The 17,754-nt window shown below is 57.1% G+C and overlaps 2 protein-coding genes across 8 annotated transcripts; one reads left to right on the plus strand and one right to left on the minus strand.

Annotated features, from left to right (window-relative positions):
• Positions 1-435: 435 nt before the first annotated feature.
• On the plus strand, positions 436-9,116 carry TNK1 (tyrosine kinase non receptor 1). 3 transcript variants are annotated; one of them, XM_054457390.2, is made up of 14 exons: positions 436-473; positions 2,166-2,419; positions 2,580-2,650; positions 2,755-2,946; positions 3,039-3,194; positions 3,299-3,582; positions 3,813-4,083; positions 5,900-5,994; positions 6,329-6,493; positions 6,718-6,797; positions 7,753-8,051; positions 8,135-8,230; positions 8,318-8,446; positions 8,642-9,049. In XM_054457390.2, the coding sequence occupies exons 2-13, from the start codon at positions 2,257-2,259 to the stop codon at positions 8,429-8,431; spliced, it is 1,986 nt and encodes a 661-aa protein (XP_054313365.1). In that variant the 5' UTR covers positions 436-473; positions 2,166-2,256; the 3' UTR covers positions 8,432-8,446; positions 8,642-9,049. The 3 variants fall into 3 exon arrangements, 2 of the variants coding, with proteins under 2 accessions (XP_054313365.1, XP_054313364.1); XR_008495026.1 differs by lacking the exon at positions 8,642-9,049 and having other exon boundaries at positions 7,895-8,051; positions 8,318-8,345; XM_054457389.1 differs by having other exon boundaries at positions 8,318-9,116.
• PLSCR3 (phospholipid scramblase 3) lies at positions 9,074-13,973 on the minus strand. Of its 5 annotated transcripts, none has more exons than XM_054457392.2 (8): positions 13,839-13,948; positions 13,466-13,627; positions 12,965-13,200; positions 12,831-12,873; positions 12,508-12,728; positions 12,156-12,317; positions 9,995-10,156; positions 9,074-9,802 (listed from the first exon to the last, which is right to left on the minus strand). In XM_054457392.2, exons 2-8 carry the CDS (start codon positions 13,470-13,472, stop codon positions 9,746-9,748), a joined length of 888 nt encoding a protein of 295 aa, XP_054313367.1. In that variant the 5' UTR covers positions 13,473-13,627; positions 13,839-13,948; the 3' UTR covers positions 9,074-9,745. The 5 variants fall into 5 exon arrangements, with proteins under 5 accessions (XP_054313367.1, XP_054313366.1, XP_063512252.1 ...); XM_054457391.2 differs by having other exon boundaries at positions 13,466-13,521; positions 13,839-13,946; XM_063656182.1 differs by having other exon boundaries at positions 9,074-10,156; positions 13,839-13,973.
• Between the last annotated feature and the right edge of the window lie 3,781 nt (positions 13,974-17,754).

The following is a 17,754-nucleotide window of genomic DNA, read 5'->3' on the forward strand; positions in this document are numbered from 1 at the left end:
ATTAAGTAAAGCCTGCTAGGAAGCTCTGAACCCCCTGCCATGAGGCAGGAACTGTGTCCTATTTAGCCTTACATTCCCTGTGCGTGGACAGGATAGCTCTATCGGGCGCTTATTCATGTAAGAGGTAGGGTCCTGGCTGAGAGGTGAAGGATTTGGCGAGAGGGCATGGGGGACAGAGACAGAGGAGTGAAGTCTGGGGAGGGCTGGCTGGAAAGACGTGAAGGAAGGCGAGCAGAGGAGAAGGGAAGGGGGCTTCTCACAGTCGGGGCGATCTGGTCTGGAGGAGGGAGGGGCCGCCAGCCGCCCTGGGGACCGTCACCTTGTCCCACTAGGGAACTCGGGGTGCGGCCCTGGCCGGCCCCGGGCCAGCCGCCAGGTCCCCGCCCTCTGAGGGATTTACTCCTGTCCCGCCTCCTCGGATTTAGCCCAGGCAGCCTGGGAGGTTCCGCAGTCGCCGCTTCCGCCTTGACCAGGTGAGGGTCCGGACCGAGCAGGGGGCCCGGGCTGGGGAGGGCCGGCGGAGCAGCCGTCGCGGGGGGCGCGTCCTGGGGGCGCTGGGCCTGTCCCCTTCTCCTGCGTCCTTCCCTCCCTCAGCCGCGCTTCCTCCTATCTCCCTTCTCCTGCGCTCCCCTCTTCCCACCGAGCGCGCAGGGCCGGGTCCCCCAGGGTCCTGGGCTTTCTCTTTCCCAACCCAACCCCTGCTTGTGCCCGGTTCTGAGCCCACCTGTGCGTTTCCAACTAGGCCCAGCCTCGATCCTCTTCTTCCTCCTTGCTTATAATGTAGGGGAAGGGACGGGTCCAGGTGTGTGTTAGGGAAAGTGTGAGCAGGCTGCCAGTACCCAGAGGCCCAGAGCCTTATTTAACAAAGGTTGGTGGAGCTGCCTTGAAGCCAAGTTAGACCGAGTGACTCAGGCTGCCGGCAGGGATCTGTGCCTGGGGCTGAGCTCAGGTAGGTGTGGGACTGTGTACCTGACAGCCTCAGTGGCTCCATAGGCAGCACCTAAGCCTAGCGGCCATCACAAGTGCCTGATTTGATTTCAAATGTTGCTGCCTCCGGTGGAGGAGAGGCAATGACCATGGACCTCTTTTGGCTTGAGGGGCCCCTATGCCCCCATAGCTCAGGTATGCTGTGTGCACACTGTATCTCCATGTCTCTGTGTTGTGTTCATATGGACCTTTGTGTCTTAGCCGTGTGGGGCAGTGTATCTAGGTGTTTGGAGGCAGTGAACTGCCATGTCCCATGGATGTGACACGTATGTACAAGGAACATCTCATGGAAGGACATGGACCAGCCTGGGCGTTTTGTGGCCACATGCTGAAATGTCTCAGCGTTAAGACAACATATATCGGCCGGGCGCAGTGGCTCACGCCTGTAATCCCAGCACTTTGGGTGGCCGAGGCGGGCGGATCATGAGGTCAGGAGTTCAAGACCAGCCTGGCCAATATGATGAAACCCCATCTCTACTAAAAATACAAAAAATAGCTGGGCATGGTGGCACGCGCCTGTAGTCCCAGCTACTTGGGAGGCTGAGGCAGAAGAATTGCTTGAACCCGGGAGGTGGAGGTTGCAGTGAGCCAAGATCACGCCACTGCATTCCAGCCTAGATGAAAGAGCGAGACTCTGTCTCAAAAAAAAAAAGAAGACATGTATTTGGGAGTCTCGGCCATGTTTTGCAGTATATCTGTAGGTCTCAGTGTGTGTGTGTGGCAGCATGTGGGAGGCAGTGTACCTTCATGTGTGTGCGTGCTCTACCTACATGTCTGAGGTATGGTGTGGTTGTCATATCTGAGCATCTCTAGTGTGTGTGGTAGGCAAACATGTCTCATGTTGGAGGAAGGGAGATGTCTCAGGTGTGTATGAGTGAGTTTGTGCCACCGTGTAGCTCAGGTCTAAAAGGGCAGTGTTTCTGGGTGTCTGGGTGTGTGATGTGCCATATTTCAGAGTCAGGATGGTAACATACCTGGAGTCTGTAGTAGGAGCAGGCAGTATGCTAAAATTGCAGGTGTGAGCAGGGCAGGTTACTCAGCAGTGAAGGGACAGAGTACCCGGATGCCATGGGCACGGGGAACATTCTACCTGGGATTTGTGTACATGAGTGGCAGGGATCCTGGCTGTCTCTGCTGTGTCCCTGCCTCTGTACCTGAGTGTTTCTGATGACTTGCAGGTGGAGCTGGAGACCTGGTCTCTCTAGGGCCTACCCTGGGCTGAACATCTGAAGGAGAGTGCCATCATCCTTAGGAACTCCTTCTCTGGACATGCTTCCTGAGGCCGGCTCCCTGTGGCTACTGAAGCTGCTCCGGGACATCCAGTTGGCCCAGTTTTACTGGCCCATCCTTGAGGAGCTTAATGTCACTCGGCCAGAGCACTTCGACTTTGTAAAGCCCGAGGACCTGGACGGCATTGGCATGGGCCGGCCTGGTGAGGGACCCCTGCCCCGAGGTCCTGGTCTCTCTGTCCACAGCCTATCAGTTGCCTTCCCCCACCACAACCCTCTTCCAGCCCTTTTCTTCCCTGTAAGCCTCTCCGCACTCTTCCCCACCCCCACCTCCACCCCAGCCCTGATTCTGGCCTCCCACAGCTCAGCGCAGACTGTCCGAAGCTCTGAAAAGGCTACGTTCCGGGCCTAAGTCTAAGAACTGGGTCTACAAGGTGTGTGTTGTGGGTGGGCAGCTTGGGCCTGGGAATGAGCTGGCTTGAGGGGCAGGGAGGGGGGTACAGGGCTCTGCATACCGGATTTCCCATGCCTGTTTCAGATCCTTGGAGGTTTTGCCCCTGAGCACAAGGAGCCCACCCTGCCCTCGGACAGCCCACGGCACCTCCCTGAGCCAGAGGGGGGCCTCAAGTGTCTGATCCCAGAGGGTGCTGTTTGCAGAGGGGAGCTGCTGGGTTCGGGCTGCTTCGGTGTGGTGCACCGAGGGCTGTGGACGCTGCCCAGTGGCAAGAGTGTGAGTGTCCAGGGATCCCGCTTCATCCAGGCCAGCTGCCCCCTCTGTTCTTCATGCCCGCAATGCCTAAAGGCGCTTCCCCCCACCTCCAGGTCCCAGTGGCTGTCAAGTCTCTCCGGGTAGGTCCCGAAGGTCCGATGGGCACAGAACTGGGGGACTTCCTGCGAGAGGTATCGGTCATGATGAACTTGGAGCACCCACACGTGCTGCGCCTGCACGGCCTTGTACTGGGCCAGCCTCTGCAGATGGTGAGCAGATCCAGCCGCTGGTTCCCGGGACAGCCGTGCGGCAGGAGCGTAGGCGGCCAGCGTCCATGGGTACCGCTCACGCGGCGCGGTGTTCCCTCCTGCAGGTGATGGAGCTGGCGCCACTGGGCTCCCTGCACGCGCGCCTAACGGCCCCGGCCCCGACACCCCCGCTGCTCGTGGCCCTGCTCTGCCTCTTCCTGCGGCAGCTGGCGGGAGCCATGGCGTACCTGGGGGCCCGCGGGCTGGTGCACCGAGACCTCGCTACGCGCAACCTGCTGCTGGCGTCGCCGCGCACCATCAAGGTGGCTGACTTCGGGCTGGTGCGGCCTCTGGGCGGTGCCCGGGGCCGCTACGTCATGGGCGGGCCCCGCCCCATCCCCTACGCCTGGTGAGCGCGGGCCCGCGAGGGGTCGGGCTCTGAGCCGGGCGGATCCGGAGGGCAGCAGCCGAGGGAGATCGGAGGGGGCCGGGCTTCTGAGGGAGGCTGGGACCAGAAGGGTTATCCTTCTAGGCAAAGAGGACTTTTGTGAAAGATGGGAGCACTCGGGGGTGCTCCGTGGAAGGTGAGCCGCCAGGGAGCACGTGTCCCGCTCCTTTCAGCTCCACTTCCTTCGGCAGGTGTGCCCCAGAGAGCCTGCGCCACGGAGCCTTCTCGTCTGCCTCGGACGTGTGGATGTTTGGGGTGACGCTGTGGGAGATGTTCTCGGGGGGCGAGGAACCCTGGGCCGGGGTCCCACCGTACCTCATCCTGCAGCGGCTGGAGGACAGAGCCCGGCTACCTAGGCCTCCCCTCTGCTCCAGGGCCCTCTACTCCCTCGCCTTGCGCTGCTGGGCCCCCCACCCTGCCGACCGGCCTAGCTTTTCCCACCTGGAGGGGCTGCTGCAAGAGGTGGGAACCCCTTACCTCACCAGATACCCAGTCCCTCTTCCCTCCATTCGCTCTCCCAGGGTGCCATGCAAAGACTAACTTATCCAGATGCCTGTGCTGGTCTCTGGGACTCAGCTCTGAGCAAAACAGATGCAGTCCCTACTTGCAGGGAGATCAGAGCCCTGGGGAGGCAGCTTGGGGCTACACAGATGCAGACTGAAAGGCTGGGGTCTGTGTCTGGGCCAGAATAGGGGCATAGAGGAGACAGCACTCAGTTGCAGTCGTGTTGACATGCAGAGGAAGAGAAGGGCTCAGCGTGAGAAGGGGGAAATAGAAATAATGAAGCCGCAGGCCAGGCGCGGTGGCTCATGTCTCTAATCCCAGCACTTTGGGAGGCGGAGGTGGGCAGATCACCTGAGGTCGGGAGTTCAAGACCAGCCTGACCAACATGGAGAAACCCCGTCTCTACTAAAAAATACAAAATTAGCTGGGTGTGGTGGTGCATGCCTGTAATCCCAGCTACTTGGAAGGCTGAGGCAGGAGAATCGCTTGAACCCGGGAGGCGGAGGTTGCGGTGAGCCGAGATCGCACAATTGCACTCCAGCCTGGGCAAAAAGAGCGAAACTCCATCTCAAAAAAAAAAAAAAAAAAAAAAAAAAAAAGAAGTAATGAGGCTGCAGAGAGAGCAGGAGCTGTGTCATGGAGGGCTTTGCAAGGCGTGTTAAGCTAACACGTAGAGCACTTGACCTGTGCAGGACACTGCACTGTGTGCTTTACATGGGCGCTTATGCAGATTCGCTCATTTAATGCTCTCAACCACTGGATGAGGTAATTATTATTATTATTATTTTATTTTGAGACAGAGTCTTGCTCTGTCACCCTAGCTGGAGTGCAGTGGTGGGATCTTGGCTCACTGCAACCTCCACCTCCCAGGTTCAAGCAATTCTCCTGTTTCAGCCTCCCGAGTAGCTGGGACTACAGGTGCCTGCCACCACGCCTGGCTAATTTTTGTATTTTTAGTAGAGATGGGGTTTCACTATGTTGGCCAGGCTGGTCTCGAACTCCTGACCTCAAATGATCCACCTGCCTCGGCCTCCCAAAGTGTTGGGATTACAGGCATGAGCCACCGTGCCCAGCCTGGATGAGGTAATTATTATTATCTCCATGTTACTGATGGGCAGTAGAGGCACTGAGAGTTTAAGTGACTTGCCTAAAGTCGCATGGTAAGTGGAGGAGTTGGGATTTGAGCCAGTCAATTTGACTTCAGAGCTGTTCCCTAAGCTGCTACACTCTACCACTAAATTTTAGTCTTTACTCTGAAGGCATTTGGGAGCCAGGGAAGCCTACTAGGCAGGGGAGTTACAAGCCACTCTGCCCATGACGGCACTCTGGTGTGGTGCAAGAACGGATTAGAGGGATGATGCTGAGGCTGGGAGACCAGGTAGGCAACAGTGGCTGTGAAGCAGAAGGGAGATGAAGAGGTCTGGATGAGGGTAGAGGCGGTGGGGCTGCAGAGGAGTGGAAATTTCCCAGAGGGGCTTGGGAGGCTGATCTGACGAGCCTGGATGTGGAGTGAAAGCAGTGTACAGGATGACGCTCCTGTTGGTCCCCCCAGGTAGAGCCAGGGCCCTCCTCTCTTGCTCCTTGAGCCCTGACCTGTTTGTCATGGGATCCAGGTCTGCCTCCCTCACTGAATTACAACAGGGGGACAGGGAGAGTCCCACCCTGGGCCCAGCACAGACGACATACAGAGCGGGGCTCCTCTTTATTCCTGCTCCCATATTACCATTCTGACTCAGGCCACAAGCCCAGCCACCCTTTCCTCTTGTCTCCACAGGCCTGGCCTTCGGAAGGATGCTGTGTGAGGGATGTCACAGAGCCAGGCGCCCTGAGGATGGAGACTGGTGACCCCATCACAGTCATCGAGGGCAGGTGACAGTCCCATACCTCCCAAGCATCCTCAGGAGGAGGATACCCTCCCAGCCTAATTCCTGATCCCTTCTCTGCTTCTCTCCAGCTCCTTGAACCCTGATCTTCTGTGTCATCTCCTCTCCCCACTGGGTCCTGAAAGCTCTAGCATGGTCCTGGCCTCCCTGCTGGAGCCACTGCTGGCCCATAGAGCCTTATTGCATTAGGGAAAAGCCTTCCCTTCCTCCAGGCAGATGCGGCTCCAAGGCACATAGCCTAGTGAGCTGACTGTGGGCCAGGGCCCAGCCCTAACTCTTGCCCTTATTCCCAACCTATTTACCAGCTCCTCTTTCCACAGCCCCGACTCCACAATCTGGAAGGGCCAGAATGGTCGCACCTTCAAAGTGGGCAGCTTCCCAGCCTCAGCGGTGATGCTAGCAGATGCGGGGGGCTTGCCAGCCACCCGTCCAGTCCACAGAGGCACCCCTGCCCGGGGAGATCAACACCCAGGAAGCATAGATGGGTGAGGACCTGAAAGGGTAGGGGACAGGGGTGGGCTGGGAGAACTGATGAGGTCCAGGAGCTTCTCTGGAAGGGAAGCCTGGGGACAGGACCAGAGTGAAGCTGCAGCCTCCACCCTGGGCCCCGGGTCTCCTGGGTTCCCTCATGAGTTTTTTTGGGAGGATATGTTGATCTGTGGGGTGGGGAGAGTTGGTGTGGAGGATGAACTGGATCCCTCTCCAACAGAGACAGAAAGAAGGCAGATCTTTGGGATGCGCCCCCAGCACGGGGCCAGAGGAGGAACATGCCCCTGGAGAGGATGAAAGGTGGGTGTGGTGGACTCCAGGGTCTCTGAGGAGATCAAGACCAGCCCTTCAATTCCGACCTCCTGCCCTGAATCCATGCCTTTGCATCTATTATTTCCTTCCTCTGAATTCTGTCTGCTGGCATCCTAGCTATACCGTGAAATCTCTCTCTCTCTTTTTTTTTTTTTTTTTGAGACAGAGTTTCACTCTTTTTGCCCAGGCTGGAGTGCAGTGGCGTGATCTTGGCTCACTGCAACCTCCACCTCCCGGGTTCAAGCTATTCTCCTGCCTCGGCCTCCTGAGTAGCTCGGACTACAGGCATGCGCCACCACGCCCGGCTAATTTTGTGTTTTTAGTAGAGATGAGGTTTCACCCTGTTGCCCAGGCTGGCCTTGAACTCCCAACCTCAGGTGATCCGCCTGCCTCAGCCTCCCAAAGTGCTGGGATTACAGGCGTGAGACACTGTGCCTGGCCCTATACTGTGGAATCTTAAAAGATGGGAAGCCCTCCTGCCTTCCCTTCTGAAGAGCACCTCCACACTCTGGGCCCTGAGCTCTGAGTTCTCTGGGCCCTCCGCCTAGGCCTTGGTGTCCATTTGCCCATCTGTCTTATTGTCCCACCTGACACATGAACCACCCAGGGACAGGGCTGGCTAGCTCATCTGCAAATGCTTGCAAAATCATCCAGCTCAGCACAGATGAAGACAGAGAGTGGGGCCAGGCATGGTCGCTCACGCCTGTAATCCCAGCACTTTGGGAGCCCAACGTGGGCGGATGGCCTGAGTCCAGGAGTTTGAGACCAGCCTGGGCAATGTGCCGAAACCCCGTCTCTACAAAAATACAAAAATTAGCCAGTCGTAGTGGCGTGCACCTATAGTCCCAGCTACTCAGGAGGCTGAGGTGGGAGGATTGCTTGAGCCCAGGAAGCGGAGGCTGCAGCCAGCCGAGTTCAAGTTGTTTCTTTCTCAACTGTGCAGGCATTTCCAGGAGTCTGGAGTCAGTTCTGTCCCTGGGTCCTCGTCCCACAGGGGGTGGTTCAAGCCCCCCTGAAATTCGACAAGCCAGAGCTGTGCCCCAGGGACCCCCAGGCCTGCCTCCACGTCCACCTTTATCCTCTAGCTCTCCTCAGCCCAGCCAGCCCCCTAGGGAGAGGCTTCCCTGGCCCAAAAGAAAACCCCCACACAATCACCCCATGGGAACGCCTGGAGCCAGTAAAGCCGCTGCCCTCTCTGGAGGCCTCTTGCCCGATCCTGAGTTGCAGAGGAAGATTATGGAGGTGAGGTCTCACTGAAATGGCCTGGTGTCCAGAAGGGGCTACAGGCAGGGGCAGGGGCCTGAGTGAGGCTTTGTCTGTCTCAGGTGGAGCTGAGTGTCCATGGGGTCACCCACCAGGAGTGCCAGACAGCACTAGGAGCCACTGGGGGAGATGTGGTTTCTGCCATCCGGAACCTCAAGGTAAAGCCAGCCCCTTCTCTTGGGGTCCCTCCTCTCCCGCCCCTGCCACCTGGCAGTCAGCTGCAACCCACCCTCCTGCTTCCACAGGTAGACCAGCTCTTCCACCTGAGTAGCCGGTCCAGAGCTGACTGCCGGCGCATCCTGGAGCATTACCAGTGGGACCTCTCAGCTGCCAGCCGCTATGTCCTAGCCAGGCCCTGAGCTCAGCTTTTGTGGGCATGGACACCAGCATGAAAAGCCTAGGCCCCTGAGGGCCTGGCCACATGGGACCAAGCAGAACCAGAACAAGGTCCTGACAGGGGTAGACTTTCCACCTGGGAAGATCCCACCTGCTGTAGGCACATGGAGGAGGAGCCCAGAGTTGGGCACTGGCAAATGTCTCCTCCCTCCCATGCTCCTTGGCTTCTGCAGGCTGAAGCTCCTTTGGCTGGGCCAAGAAGGATCTAGTCTGCCCACTACATTCTCAAACAAGAGGACTTGGAGGAAAACAGCTGCTATACATCATATGCAGAGGAAGCTTCTACGCACTAGAGAGGATCAAGGGGCCACACTGGACCATGTGAACAGCCATCCTGAACTGCCATCAGCTACCACACTGGACTCTGCAGGGCAGCCATCCTGGATGATGGAAGCCGCCATATTGACTTGGGGTATAGGCCCAAACTGCCTTCATTTGGTCCAGGGCCATCGTGGGTGATAACGATTGCTCTCTTGCACTCAGGGACATTTGATGCTGGTAGTATGGATTATGAGATGGACCAGCCCCTGCCCCAGCCCAGCTCTCACGTTCCCCTTTGTTTTTTCCCATACCAACTCCTTCTACCCTCCCCTATTACATACATCTTTCAATGTCCAAAAAGTTACAAAGTTTATATGAATGTAACATATAAAGATGCAGCCTTTTTCCTAGGGCAAGGGAAGGAAGGGCAGTTACATAAGGCACAGGAATCGCAGCAAGCACCAGCTGAAGGCAGGGCCCTAGTGGGAGAGGAAGTTGGCACTGGGGTCCCCCTGCAGCTGTTGATGGGGAGGTAGAGACCCCCTCAAAGTGCCATGGTCTGAGGCTGAACTAATTGGCCAAGGAGATGCTAGGCAGCGGCGGGGCGGGGGGGCGGGGGCGGTGGCTATATCCACCGTCTTTGGTGCAGCAGCTTGCCCTTCCACACCCCAGCCCTCTTGTAAAACCCCAGAGTCCTGGGTTCCAGAGGCCTCCTTTGGAGCAGAGGCCCTGGAAAGGGGTGGGAGGGAGTGCATGGGGAAAGCGTGAAAGCCAATATGCCTGTGTGCCGAGGGACTGCTGGGACAGTGGTGGGAGGTAGCAGGAGAGGGGCTCTCATACATACCCCTCCTTGGGGACCACAGGGGCAGGCGGCCAGGGAGTAGGGTAGGGATGGGGTCCCCCTTCTGTCCCCTGCAGTGTACATGGGGGAAAGGGGCTGCCCAGAGGAGGGGCCAGGGCAGGTGACCATCTGGAGTTCTGGTCGAGGTGATGGTCTCCTCACACCATAGGGGCCTCTAACTGGTGATGGCAGAGGGCCCAGCGCCTCCTCGCTTCTCAAAGAACATGTAGTCCTAAGAGGAGGCCACTGTCAATGGGAGATCCGGCTGGGCCAGCCCAGCTTGGCTGTCACAGGCCAGCTCTAGAACCTCAACCCCCGCAACACCTATCCCTGACCTTCCCCTAGCAAGAGGCCAGGAAACGCATAAAGCTTCAAATGACAGCAAAGGACAGGCAGGAGGTGGGGGCAGGGGCAGCCAACTCACAATGAGGAAAGTGGCTCCCAGCAACACAGCCTTCACCCTCACATCCAGGTCCAGCGGGAACTGTAGGCCGAAGTCATCTGCAGCCGTGATGGCCTCTCGGACCAGGCCCCCCCACTGCTTGCTGATGCGGCCCACACTGCGGGATTCATCCCGAGTCTTCACCTGTCATCAGCGAGGGAGGAAGGACCCAACTGAGGAGGAGGCAGCCAGTCTCACCTGCTCCAGTCTCATTCCCACAGTTGCATGTATGAATTTGCAGGGTCTCCACTCAGTGAATCTTCCCCTCTAATGGTCACCGAGTGATCGCTTTCCCAGCTGGTTCCCATCACAGAGTATGACAGCTGGGGAAACTGAGGCACTCTAGATCATGCTGAGTCTATACCCAAAATTAGGATTCAGACTCAGATCTGCTGCTATCGAAAGGCGATGTGTGACATAACTGAACAGCAGTGGTGGGAGAACTGGAAGCATGACAATCCAACCCCCTTAGGGTATGGCTGTTTGCTAGGTTTGCTCTGGTTCCCAATGCCCCTGCCACCCACAATTGGCAGAGTTTGTGCCCTACACAAAGTAACCTGGCCAAAAGGTCAAGGAAAGCTACTGGAATCCTGGCTGTACTTCACCAGTCAAGAAGGCTCCTAGAAGGCTATGTCTACCCCGAAGAGTACCTTTTCTCTAATCTGCAAAGTAGGGGAGGGCCTTGCCCAGCACTGCATGAGAGCCTCATCTAGAGAGGGATACATGCCTATCTACTGTGGGGAGAGGCAGCAGTCAGTAGCCTTTGAGGACCACAATTTCCACTGGCTTCTCTGAGCCACACAGCAACAGGCCCTGCCGATGTGGGTAGTTACTCCCCGTGACTTCCTGGTCCTTTTCCTGTGCTCATTCTCCAGTGATTACAACTGCAGTGATTTCCTTTTGTGTCATTCCCATCCCCTTCCTGCACTGTCCTACAGCTCTGGGGCACTTCCTGCCATGGTCCTAAGGGTACAGCCCCAAGTATGGACCATTTATAATTATGTAAAAGGGACACTGGCCCTATGAGAACCCCACAGCCTATACATTCCCATCTGGAGATCACGCAGTTATTATATCTTATTCCCAATTGGTTCCCATCATGGAATCTCCCTCTAGCTACCAAGGTGACTCATTTTTGCAAAGTAACCTTAGGTAGGGTACCTCATTAGAAGCGTTGGAAAGTCTACTGGATTATACCTGTTGTTTCTCCCTTATCTGCACAAGCAATTATCCCTTAAAGAACTCAAGGGTCAGTCAGGTGCGGTGGCTCACGCCTGTAATCCCAGCACTTTGGGAGGCTAAGGTGGGCGGATCACCTGAGGTCAGGAGTTCGAGACCAGCCTGACCAACATGGAGAAACCTCGTCTCTACTAAAAATGTAAAATTAGCCGGGCATGGCGGCGCATGCCTATAATCCCAGCTACTTGGGAGGTTTAGGCAGGAGAATTGCTTGAACCCGGGAGGCAAAGACTGCAGTGAGCCGAGATCATGCCATAGCACTCCCACCTGGGCAACAAGAGCAAGACTCCGTCTCAAAACAAACAAACAAACAAAAAACAAACAAAAAAAGAACTCAAGGGTCTGTGGAGTGCCTTTGTCTTCTAGAAACCAAGGTGCTTCCCAGGCCTCACCTCACTCTGAAATTCTCACTACTTGGGATCTCTAGCTTCCAGGCTGGTGACAAGAATGCACAGTGAGAAGGATATACTGGATTTCAGAATGGCAGGGGCATTTGGATTCTATTTTAGCAGGGCAGGCTACAGGATGTTAACATGTTAAAATCGTGCTTGCTCCAGGGCCTGGGCTCACAAACTCATACACAGCAGCCACATGGGCCCAGCCCACACAGACTTAATCATCCTTCACCCCAAATCCAGGCTGGCCTTAGATTTTTTTTCTGCCCATCTCAGGGCCCCTTGTAATAATCAGCATCGCTCCTTAAGATGAAATCCTCGTTGTTATGCTTTTATAAGAGCACAAGGCCATCCTATTTCCAAATGGAGGAATGCTGCAAAGGCTGTCGGAGTCACAGTGGATTTAGATTGATGAGCTCAGGGTCTTGACCTTAGTGTTAACTATCCTGCCTCGTGGAATCATCATCTCGGTTTACGAAGGTCCCAAGAACCTCTAGTATTCCTGATACCTCAAAGTTGGTGTCTGTGCCACAGCCACAGGTCCAGCAGGGCCCCACCACTCGCAAGACTGTCTGGCGATCGGCATCCTGGATGGAGAACTTGGGGAGGAAGGGATGCCAGGTCTGTAGCACGTGGCCAATGGTGGTGCCTGGTGGAGCCTGTACTTCCATCTGGGAGTGGGAAGCAGACAGGGTCACTGCGGAGGCAGGGGTCTCAGCTCTATCATCTGTCTATTTGGCCCTCACTAAACCTCCCATCCCCACCTGCCCACTCCCATCTGATCCAGGCCTCATCTCAGGTGGACCTCATCATTGTCCCGCCCCACCAAGCCCGCCCTCCCGGCCCCATCCCTCCGCCCACCTCCTGGAGGCCACAGGGACAGCAGCTGCAGCCACAGTGCAGCGGGCGGAGCAAACGCAGCACCTCGCGGTCCCCGGGGTCGGCCAGGCGGACACGCAGCGGCCGGCGGGCGCCACAGCACAGACGGGCGCAGCAGTTGCTCTCCTCGGCCGCCTGACCCAGGGGCTGCCCGGCCCCAGAGCGCAGTTCATACCGGTTACAGGTCTCCCAGCCTAGGAACGCTGCCAGGGGTGACACGGGGAGATTTATAGAGCCTCGCGCGCCCAGGAGCCCACCATCCAGGCCACCACCATGAGGTCCAACCTCCCACTGCTTCTACTTACTTTCCACTCGCTCAGCCTTCTGGTGAATCAAAATCTGATCAATCTGGAAAGAGAGGGGCGGCGCGCACATCAGCTGGCCCATCTGGACGCCCAGGTCCCCTCCCAGTCATCCTCCCTCCCTCCTTCCCACTCACCTGCACCAGGAATTCGAGGCCAGAAGGCACCCCTGGCAGTGGCAAGAAGGGGGCAGCAGACCCCGAGGCCACGGGGCCGGGCGAGGGGAAGAGGGCGAAGCCGGGAGCTGGGGCAGGTACCTGGGCGGGCACTGGCGCCTGCCCGGGCCCAGGATGTAGCGCCGGCTCCGGGTACCCAGGGGTGACAGGGTAGGGAGGTGGGGGCGAAGGGGCGTAGCCTTTGGGGGGCAAGTAGCCTGTAAAGCGGTGGGGGCAGGATAGATTAGAAAGGGACTCAAGGCCTCATCCCCTTATTCCTCAGCCCATGGGCCGCGAGGCTTCGGAGGAAACGTGGTGGCAAGAGGCAGAGAAAGATGGGGCAGGGGAGCAGGGTGGAGGTTCCCCGGAAGGAAGGGAGGGGCCCCACCCAGCCAGTCCGAGCACGTTCCGGGAGGATGTGTTCAAACTCGGCTCCCAAGTCCGTGGGGGGATAACGGAGACCCCGGACTTGTGCGCACTTACCTGCCATGGGAGAAGGGCTGGGGTTTTCGGGATGATGGTGTCTGGGTGGCTTAGTTCTGGAAGCGGAGGCAAACTCGGAGATAGCCAGACAGACACAGAGAGAGACACAAAGACGGAGAGGCAGCTGCGCCCGGCGCCGGCCCAGGGTCTCTTGGGCGGCGCCTATGACTCGGGGAGAAACCCAAGTGTCAGTGGGCGGGACTGGGTACCTGCGACCCGGGATTCCCTCGGGGGCCCCAGAACCGCCCCTTCCCTTTGTTCTCCCATCCTGCGGAGGAGGCTGTGGGCGGACGGCAGGACAGATGGACCCGCGGTCAGACCGACAGCCCCACCTCGAGGGCGGTCTCCCTGACCCCTCTGTGCCCCCGCTCACCTGGAGCCCCCAGAAGAGCCCGGGTGCTTAGCACTCGGCGGCTCACAGGAGCTGGCGGAGGCGGAGGCGGGCCCGAGCTGGGACCCCGGCCCCGCCCCCCGACCCGCCGGGCCCGCCCCCTCCTGGGCGGTGCGTTTGTGCGGGGAGGAAGGCGGCCAGTCCGCTGCCCAGGGAAGCCGATCGTGGGCTTTGCTCCTCGGCGTCGCCGGCGTTCCCGCCCCTTCCGCTCGGACTACAGATGCCCAGAGAGTAGGAGCGCCTGGAGAAGGCGGCGGCTGGGCCCGGGCCCCGCGAACCCCGCCAGGCCGGCGGCGTGCGTGCTCAGCGCCCTGGGTGGGAGGCGAGGGCGGCCCGCGCCGCACTGGCCCCTGGGCTCTCCTCCTCCCAAGGGCAGTCGGGCCTCGCTGACGCAGCGGAACACCCTTCACACTCACTCATTGGCTTCCAGGACTGGCTCCTGGCTCGCCTTCTGCCTCCCAGGGGCGACCTCGCCGTCTTCTCTCCCTGGCGCAGCGGTGGCCCACACGGGCACCTCGCAGCGACAGCAGTTTCTGCAGGTGCCAGGCCGCCAAACTGTCAGTGAGCCTGCTCAGGCCGCCTAGAGGGCCAGAGGAGGAAGCGCGGTCAGAAAAGACCCCCGAGACGAGTCTCTTCCACTGGATCCTGAGCCAGGACCAGTCCTGCCTTGGGGGCCACTGGCTGAGTGGCGCAAGAGATGAGTTTAGAAACGGAGTGCAGTCCACGTACACGGCGGGTTGTGTGGGAGCTGGGATTTGGCCCCACGGGCAGCGAGGAGTCCACCGAGGCATTTTTAGAACAAAGAAGGTCAAATGTGTGTTTTAGAAAGATCGTGGCAGGGCGCGGTGGTTCACGCCTGTAATCCCAGCACTTTGGGAGGCCGAGGTGGGCGGATCACCTGAGGTCAGGAGTTTGAGACCAGCCTGGCCAACATGGCGAAAACCCATCTCTACTAAAAATACAAAAATTAGCCGGGCGTGGTGGCAGGCACCTGTAGTCCCAGCTACGCGGGAGGCTGAGGCAGGAGAAACTCTTGAACCTGGGAGGCAGAGGTTGTAGTGAGCCGAGATCAGGCCATTGCACTCCAGCCCGGGCAACAGAGCGAGACTCCATCTCAAAATAAATAAAAGAGGTCAGGCCGCGAAGGCATCACCAATAAGGCGATAGTTAGGCCGGGCGCGGTGGCTCACGCCTGTAATCCCAGCACTGTGGGAGGCCGAGGCGGGCGAATCACGAGGTCAGGAGATGGAGACCATCCTGGCCAACATGGTGAAACCTCGTCTCTGCTAAAATACAAAAAAATTAGCCAGGTGTGGTGGTGGGCACTTGTAGTCCCAGCTACTCGGGAGGCTGAGGCAGGGGAATCGCTTGAACCCGGGAGGCAGAGGTTGTGGTGAGCTGAGATCTTGCCACTGCACTCCAGCCTGGCGACAGAGCAAGACTCCGTCTCAAAAAAAAAAAAAAAAGGCGATAGTTGACCCAGAACCTAAAGGAGATGAGGGACTGAGCTGTGCAGATTACTGGGTAAATGTTTCAGGCAGAGGGAACAACAGCAAGGGCATAGGTCCTGAGGCAGAAGACCAGTGAGACTGGAATGGAGTTAATGAGGGGAAGGTCAGAGGGGTCACAAGAGGCCAGATCACGCATGGCCTTTTAGTCCACTGAATTATACCCTGAGATGGGAAGTGTTGGAGGGTCTGGACAGAGAAGAGACGTGAGACGTACTGCAGTGGTTCTCCATGTGGAGGTTCCCCCTGTGCCCTAGATGCCACCTGAGGTGAAGGATAGAAATGCAGTGAGAGCACTGGACTGGGAGGAAGGAGCCTGCGGACCCAGCCTTGGCTCTGCCACTGGACCTTTGGGTCACTCTGGTTTTTCTGTTTTTTTGAGAGTCTCACTCTGTCGCCCAGGCTGGAGTGCAGTGGCGCTATCTTGGCTCACTGCAACCTCCACCTCCCAGGCTCGAGCAATTCTTCTGCCTCAGCCTCCCAAGCAGCCAGGACTACAGCCACCACACCCAGCTAATTTTTGTATTTTTAGTAGAGATGGGGTTTCGCCATGTTGGCCAGGCCAGTCTTGAACTCTTGGCCTCAAGTGATCCTTACACCTTGGCCTCCCAAAGTGTTGGGATTACAGGATGAGCCACCGCACCCAGCCCCTCTGGGCCACTCTGGAGGTCCCCTCTAAGGGTTTGTTTGTTTGTTTGTTTATTGAGACAGGGTCTTGCTCTGTTGCCCAGGCTGGAATACAGTGGCATGATCTCCACTCATTACAACTTCTGCTTTCCAGGATCAAGGCATCCTCCCACCTCAGCCTCCCGAGTAGCTGGGACTACAGGCGTGTGCCACCATGTCCAGCTAATTTTTGTATTTTTTGTAGAGACGGGGTTTTGCCACGTTGCCCAGACTGGTCTTGAAATCCTGGGCTCCAGCAATGCACCTGCCTCAGCCTCCCAAAGTGCTGAGATTACAGGTGTGGGCCATCACACCTAGCCTATTTATTTATTTATTTATTTATTTATTTATTTATGAGACTGAGATCTTGCTGTCACCCAGGAGGGAGTGCAGTGGCACCATCAGAGATCACTGCAGCCTCAAACTCCTAGGCTCGGCCGGGCACAGTGGCTCACATCTCTAATTCCAGCACGTCACATCTCTAATCCCACTCTGCCCAGGCAGGCAGAGCACTGAAGGTTAGGAGTTTGAGACCAGCCCGGCCAACACAGTGAAACCCTGTCTCTACTAAAAATACAAAAAAATTACCCAGGCGTGGTTGGCACCTGCCTGTAATCCCAGCTACTCAGAAGGCTGAGGCATGAGAATCTCTTGAACCTGGGAGGCGGAGGCTACAGTAAGCTGAGATTGCACCACTGCATTCCAGCCTGGGCAACAGGGCGAGACTACGTCTCAAACAAAAACAAAACAAAATTCTTAGGCTCAAGCTATCCTCATGCCTGGGGATCCTCAAGCTGGGACTACAGGCACATACTACCACATTATTATTTTATTATTATTATTATTATTTTTGAGATGAAGTTTTGCTCTCGTTGCCCAGGCTAGAGTGCAATGGCCTCCCAGGTTTAAGTGATTCTCCTGCCTCAGCCTCCTGAGTAGCTGGAATTACAGATGCCTGCCACCACACCTAGATAATTTTTGTATTTTTAGTAGAGACAGCATTTCACCACTTTGGCCAGGCTGTTCTTGAACTCCTGACCTCAGGTCATCCACCTGCCTCGGCCTCCCAAAGTGCTGGGATATTTTTATTTTTTTAGAGACAGCATCTCACTATGTTGCCCAGGCTGCTCTTGAATGCCTGAGCTGTAGCTATTCTTCACTGTAGCCTCCTAAGTAACTGAAGGGGTAGTAAGTAAGTAACTGGTAGGGGGCTGAAGCAGGAGGATCGCTTGAGTCTAGCAGTTTGAGACTAGCCTAGGCAACCAACATGGTGAGACCCCATCTCATCTCTTTCTTGAACCTCCTGGGTTCAAGCAATTCTCCTGCCTCAGCCTCCCGAGTAGCTGGGACTACAGGCACGCACCACCATACCCAGATAATTTTTGTATTTTTAGTAGAGATCGGGTTTCACCATGCCAGACAGGCTGGTATCGAACTCCTGAACTTGTGATCTGCCCGCCTCGGCCTCCCAAAGTGCTGGGATTACAGGTGTGAGCCACCGCACCCAGTGAGACCCCATCTCTACAAAAAAGTAATAATTAGCCAGTCATGGTAGCTTACACCTGTAGTCCCAGCTACTCAGGAGGCCGAGGTGAGAGAATTGCTTGACCCTGGGAGATGGAGACTGCAGTGAGTCCTTATGGCACCACTGCATTACAGCTGGGTGACAAAGCGAGACCCTGTTTCAAACAAAACGAAAAAGCACAGAGAGGCCGTGGAACAGC

The sequence above is a fragment of the Pongo pygmaeus genome, chromosome 19, assembly GCF_028885625.2.
Source record: "Pongo pygmaeus isolate AG05252 chromosome 19, NHGRI_mPonPyg2-v2.0_pri, whole genome shotgun sequence".
In the NCBI taxonomy this organism is placed as follows: Eukaryota; Metazoa; Chordata; class Mammalia; order Primates; family Hominidae; genus Pongo; species Pongo pygmaeus.

Coding starts and splice junctions, on each gene's coding strand:
- TNK1 (XM_054457389.1), top strand. CDS start 2,257: ATGCTTCCTGAGGCCGGCTCCCTGTGGCTACTGAAGCTGCTCCGGGAC. Junction 3,583..3,812: donor CGCCCCATCCCCTACGCCTG/GTGAGCGCGGGC, acceptor TTCCTTCGGCAG/GTGTGCCCCAGAGAGCCTGC. Junction 5,995..6,328: donor ATCACAGTCATCGAGGGCAG/GTGACAGTCCCA, acceptor CTCTTTCCACAG/CCCCGACTCCACAATCTGGA.
- PLSCR3 (XM_063656182.1), bottom strand. Junction 12,874..12,964: donor GCCTCGAATTCCTGGTGCAG/GTGAGTGGGAAG, acceptor CTCTCTTTCCAG/ATTGATCAGATTTTGATTCA. Junction 12,318..12,507: donor GTCCCTGTGGCCTCCAGGAG/GTGGGCGGAGGG, acceptor TCCCACTCCCAG/ATGGAAGTACAGGCTCCACC.